This window comes from Gastrolobium bilobum, unplaced genomic scaffold (genome assembly GCF_033153095.1).
Source record: "Gastrolobium bilobum isolate Gb01-03AN ecotype WA unplaced genomic scaffold, APGP_CSIRO_Gbil_v1 utg10537, whole genome shotgun sequence".
Lineage (NCBI taxonomy): Eukaryota > Viridiplantae > Streptophyta > Magnoliopsida > Fabales > Fabaceae > Gastrolobium > Gastrolobium bilobum.
In genome coordinates, this window is record NW_026897921.1 from 156,991 (window position 1) to 163,348 (window position 6,358).

Sequence of the window (6,358 nt, forward strand, 5' to 3'; positions counted from 1 at the left end):
CAGAAGATCCAGAAAACATGTTGGTATTTTTGACCTATCTTGCTATATTCCAACAAACATATGGGATCGATATTCTCAGTTGATGAATAAGTTTTTTGTGAATATTTCAATGTAAGAGAACGGAATTCATTAAGATACCTACCTTCTATAACACATTTTCAAGGAGTTGGTGTAGTAGCAAGTCACAAACTAAAATTCTAACTAAAATCATTACTTGAAGATTTTATTAAGGTTTAAGCAAATTAGCCTAGATACCCGTTAAATGCAATACAAAAACAAAAGAAAAGATAGTGCTAAGAAAATTTCTTTACTCACTTCATGGTCTCAAAAGTTTCCAAGGAAAAAGAAAGGTTTTCAAATATTTCGCTCGAATGTCTCAATTTGTGTATTCAAAGACTCAGTAGCTAATGAGTCCAAAAAAAAAAGACTCAGTAGCTAAAAAAGGAATAATTTTAGCAAGTCAACATATATTTGGAAAAATACAGCTTTCAGCCTAACACATACAAATTATATTTAATAATTGATCGAACGAGTCATATTTAGCTGTTCATTCATCACTTCATTTTTTTTTAATAAGTATTTCGCGCGTGTACAAGAAAAATATAATGTATTAAGAAAAAAAAAAAGAACAAATAATAAAATTATAAGAAAATATGCCTAATTAGTTTAGATGAAATAAAAAAAATATAGAGTAAAAGAAAAATATTTAAAATAAAAAAGAATATATAATTAATCTAACAGAATTTGAATCCAATATTTAAAAAAAATTAACAATAATATGTATCAATCTTTAAAAGTTGATAGGCCAAGAGATTAAGTAACTCTTAAGATAATGTATTATATATTTTTTTTGGTAGGTAATGTATTATAATTTAACATATAGAGGCAGAATATATAAAAGGTAGATAATTTTTAATCTTCCTAACTATTTTTTTTAATCTCATAATTACTAAATAAAGAAAGTATTAATAGAATATTAAGATGATTATTAGCACCATATAACAAACTCTCTCTTTTTTTTTGGAAATATTTCATCGGTTCATCGCTTCGCGATTAGTCCGATTCGGGGCGGGTCCAGGATTGATGCTTTAAACCCCCCTAAAGGTGGTACTGGGAAGGTTCGAACATATGCCCTCACCCCCACCTGCTCAGCTCCCATGCGCCAACTGAGCTACCACCATTTTGTACCATATAACAAACTCTTTTCTATATTCAAATAACTGTTTCTGATTGGCAGCAAATATTGACTAGAGAAATCCACAAACTAGACCCCCTATATAAATATGTGATGCACTTAAAGACCTTACCACAAGCACTAATCATAAGCCTCTCGATCCTGCATCTTCTTTTTAGCATACTTAAAAATTATATAGAATTCCCATTAACACCATGGCCGCGAGTTCTTTCTCCATGACCATTACAAACTTCAAAATTCACTTTATCTTATTCTTATGCTTTAGTGGGATAGTCTCAGCTCAGTTGTCCTCTGATTTTTACTCCACAACGTGTCCAAATGTGCTTTCAACCATTAAGACAGCAATAGACTCTGCTGTGAACAATGAGGCTCGCATGGGGGCATCTTTGCTCCGTCTCCATTTCCATGATTGCTTTGTTCAAGCAAGTCAACTTTCACTTCTTCTTAATCTTCTTTTTCTTCTTCTTTTATTTTTTATTATTTCAAATTCCATGTTCTTTAAAACTTGATCACCTAATTAATATATGCATGAGTTGCATTAGCTGAACATAAAAATACACGCATGCATGCATATTTATCACGAATTATACACTACGACAATTAATTTCATGAATTACGAGGCGGTGCTAGTTTATTTGTTTTTCTAACAACAACAACAACAAAAAGTTCTTAAAGAGTCACTTCAATAGATGATAGCATTTTTAATGATTTATATTATTCTCTAACATATCCTCCACGCACGAGTTCTTTGGGCTTGAAATGTGAATATTGCATAAGTCCAATGTTTTTAGTTTTACCTTATACTTATTTAATTCTACAAGCGAAGAACAGTGAAGTCGAACTCATGACCTTATGGTCACTGAAGATATGATACCACGTAAAGAATCACTTTAACCTAAAATCTTAAAATTTTGAATGAAAGTCTTTTTAATAGTGTATATTATGCAAAAACTTTTGTATTAAAAATATCTTAAATTCACATCATACATAATAGTACGTATCTTAGTGTAATCAAATAAAAAAAGTATTCCTAAAGAAATATCATTCGTGACAAGTGGTTAAAAAGTATTTCATAATGTATATAAATTATTTTAATGATTTATAGAAGAAAATTATATTTTCTTTGAGTTCTAATGTATTAATCTGATCTATTTTCTGCTGGACTAGTCCACTAGCATTTGTTTCCCAGTGGCCAACGATGTAATGTTAGTAGACAATGTCAAAATCGTTCTTTTATTTATTATATTTACTCTTTTTTTAATGACAATTGTGCGTTATTTCTTTGGTAACTAGTGATAAATGACGCCTAAATTCAATTTTTTATGCAAATTAATTTTCATTTTTGTTCTTCCATCTTGTCATTGATTTTCAGGGATGCGATGGATCAGTACTATTGGACGATACATCGACTTTCACAGGTGAGAAGACAGCGTTTCCCAATGCTAATTCGCTCAGAGGTTTTGACGTAATAGACACCATAAAGTCTCAAGTTGAGAGCTTATGCCCCGGTGTTGTCTCTTGTGCTGATATCGTCGCTGTAGCAGCAAGAGACTCAGTCGTTGCTGTAAGTATATGAATTATGTGTAAAAATTTATCAATTTGTGTCTTCTACTTGTGGTTCACATATATTAGGGTTAAGGGTGCTCACCTTTATCTATTATTAATAAAAAAAATTAATTCTTCGACTCCCTTTCAATGTTGATATTTCATTTTCAGAGTCTTCACCTTTTCTACCTTATATCCTCTTGTGATAGGGATGTCATATAATCTTATGCTCGGGGTTCTACGTTTTCTATATTTTTTTTTCTAAAAATAAGAGCCACTTTCATATCTTTTAGCCAAAATTACCCCTATGTCTTTTATTCATTGAATCAAAATTATTTCGGTTAGAAAAATATAAAATTATTAATATAATCTCAACCAACTGCTTAAGTTGTTAGATGAAATAATTATTTTATATGGTGATCTCATCACCTTCACTTTCTAGCAGAAGTAAGTCAGCACAAGGTAAAAGGAATATATTAAAGAGATATAATATAAAATTATTAATGGATCTCATTTCTAAGTTTAAGTTTTTGAGTTGAATTGGAAATACTAATTGTATCTATGAGACACGTATAGGTCTTACATTATGCTCTAATTAATATTGAAAAAAATTATCAGCTTGGTGGACCTAGTTGGACAGTGCAATTAGGCAGAAGAGACTCAACCACAGCAAGTTTAAGTTCTGCAAACTCAGACTTGCCAGCTCCAACTTTGGATCTAAGTGACCTTATCACTGCTTTCTCTAACAAAGGTTTCACAGCTAAAGAAATGGTTGCTCTATCAGGTACCTAGCTAGATGCATATTAAATTATCAAATCCTGTTAAAAATCTTGAGGTCATAACTCCAAAAGCTAGCTCAAAGGGTGAGAGTGTTCAAGGCCTTATAAACCTCACATTAGTTGTCCATACAACCAATGTGGGACTATATTTCTCAACACTCCCTCTCACACGAGAGCCCACTGGGCTTGAAGAGTGGACAACATACAAACTCACCTACATGTGGAAATTTCACTACAAAAAAGTGGGAGGCGGTGAGATTTCGAACACTCTAATACCATGTTAAGAACCTTGAGGTCACCACTCTAAAAGCTAGTTCAAAGGGTGGGAGTGCTCAAGGCCTTATAAACCTCACATTAATTGCTCATACAACCAATCCAATGTGAGATTATATTTCTCAACAAACACCATTCTATACTTGACCATTGTAATGGTGAGCTAGCAATATATCATTACATTATTAGATGTCATTATATAATGATAATTTATCATTATAAGTTTATAATTACTTTTACCATGCATTTTTAACTTTTATATTTTTAAAATATTTCAGGATCTCACACAATTGGCCAAGCTAGCTGTCGAAACTTCAGAACAAGGATTTACAATGAGACCAACATAGATTCCACCTTTGCAAAATCATTGCAGGCAAATTGTCCTAGCACAGGTGGTGATAGCAATTTGTCCCCTCTTGATGTCACAAGTGAAAACAACTTTGACAATGCATACTTCAAGAACTTGCAGAGCCAAAAGGGACTCTTCCACTCAGACCAACAACTCTTTAATGGAGGATCCACAGATTCTCAAGTGAATGCTTATAGCAGCGACTCTGCAACTTTTATGACTGACTTTGCCAACGCAATGGTTAAAATGGGAAACCTTAGCCCACTCACTGGCTCTAGTGGCCAGATTAGAACCAACTGCAAGAAGATCAACTGAGTTTTTGGGCCTTTATGGATATATTCCTAGTAACTCGAACTCGAGACCATTAGTTAAATTGGAATTATTTCTTATTAGTTGATCCATATATTTGGCGTTAGTTACGTGTTACTCAATTGTAATATTAAGTTTTAATTTTAATATGGATCAATAAGTTATGAAGCAGCAACTACCCATGTTATCTCCTCGATATCAAAATTTGAAGACGTTATTATAATGAAATATTATACTTCCTTGATACTTATGTTTTATATTAGAAAATAGGTATAAATGAACAAAAGAATTGTATTCAGCTTGTTTTTATATCCTAGTTCCTACACAGAGGTCATGTACGAAGTAGGACAAATTAAACAACTGCTTTTACCTAGCTTATGGGAACAGCTTATTCACTTTATAAACGTAAAACAAAACAAAAAATTGTTGAATTTTTTTTTAAAAAAATATTAACGTCATAGATGTCCAAGTGATGCACTTGGTCTGAATGTAAAGTTTCTTTGATTGACAATAATTATATTTTTATTTCGAAAGAAATATCACCACCCGACCTTAGCTCAGTTGGTAGAGCGGAGGACTGTAGTAGGAAACGTTCCAAGCAGATAATCCTTAGGTCGCTGGTTCGAATCCGGCAGGTCGGAATTTTGCATTTGTATTTTTATATTCCTTTATTATTATTGGTATATATTCCATTATTATTTAAGTTACACAGTAATTGCATTGAACAGAGTCAAAATCAACTAAATGTGAATTTAGTGGGTCCAACCTCTCATTTTTTTTAATTAAATTTAGTTTTGACCTTGAAATCACGTGATCTTTTGATTTTAATCCTTTTGAATACTCTACAGAAACATATCGTGGCGCAACAACTCCTTTTTATCTTGATCTATCGAGTTGTTTTGGTTCGCATGAATTATTTTTTAAATATTATAAGATGTCAGGAATACTCATCAAAATGTCACTGTTCACCAAGTTTTCTACCCAAATGTCACGCGAAATTTCTAATATGCCATGTGAGCAAGTTCGTTGGGCACTATAGCGAACTCGGTTTGCTGACGTGTCACGTTTTTAGTGAATACCAAATACCAAGTTCGCTACCTGGGGTAGAGAACTTGGTTGGAATGCATAATTTTTATGTATTGCAACCAAGTTCGCTACCCCAAGTAGCGAACTTGGTGTCCACTAGAAATGTGACACGTCAGCAAATCAATTTCGCTATAGTGCCCAGCGAACGAGCACATCTTTAGTGCTACTGGAGTGTGTACTCCTTTACTAAAAATAGAAAAGGGTGATGGTTTAGGAGAAAATAACTATACAAGAAAGGGTAAAATGGTAAAAAATAATATTGTTTCAAATTAAGTAAATGATGCACTGAATTTTCAGTACTCCCGTAGTACTGAAGATATTTTCCCAGCAAACTTGCTCACGTGGCATATTGAAAAATAACACTGTCCGCGTGGCATTTGAGTAAAAAACTTGATGAACAGTGACTTTTGGTCATTGTTCCGAATACTTCTGTCATTTAAAGTAAAAGAAGTTTTTTCTCTAACTCAAACAAGAAACGTAGAGTCCACAGGTTAAAGAAATAATAATAAAAAAAATGTTGGCACATTTTTTATGTTTGTGTGATATGAGTAGAGCCGACAAAACGAGATCGGCTCAGCGGGCCAACCCGCCAAACGGGGCGGGGCGGGGCGGGCTAAGTTTTTCAACCCATCTCAAAAGCAGGGCGGGACGGGCTCATTTTTTGGCGATGGCGAGTTGAGGCTAGTCAGTGTAAAATAGGTTCGGGCTGGCGGGCCAACCCGCCAAACGGGACGGGGCGGAATGAGCTTTTCAGTCCACTTTCAAAAGCGGGCCAGGCAGGCTGACTCATTTTTTGACGGGTTAATGGCGAGGTAGACCGGG

General features: G+C 33.7%; 1 protein-coding gene and 1 non-coding gene across 2 annotated transcripts; both read left to right on the forward strand.

Moving 5' to 3' along the window:
- The first annotated feature begins 1,389 nt into the window (after positions 1-1,389).
- LOC133311471 (cationic peroxidase 1-like) lies at positions 1,390-4,456 on the forward strand. Its single transcript, XM_061512523.1, has 4 exons — positions 1,390-1,617; positions 2,568-2,759; positions 3,359-3,524; positions 4,071-4,456. The coding sequence occupies exons 1-4, from the start codon at positions 1,390-1,392 to the stop codon at positions 4,454-4,456; spliced, it is 972 nt and encodes a 323-aa protein (XP_061368507.1).
- Positions 4,457-4,996: 540 nt separating this feature from the next.
- On the forward strand, positions 4,997-5,091 carry TRNAY-GUA (transfer RNA tyrosine (anticodon GUA)). The gene is made up of 2 exons: positions 4,997-5,033; positions 5,056-5,091. It is a non-coding gene; the product is annotated as a tRNA-Tyr (tRNA).
- Positions 5,092-6,358: the final 1,267 nt, after the last annotated feature.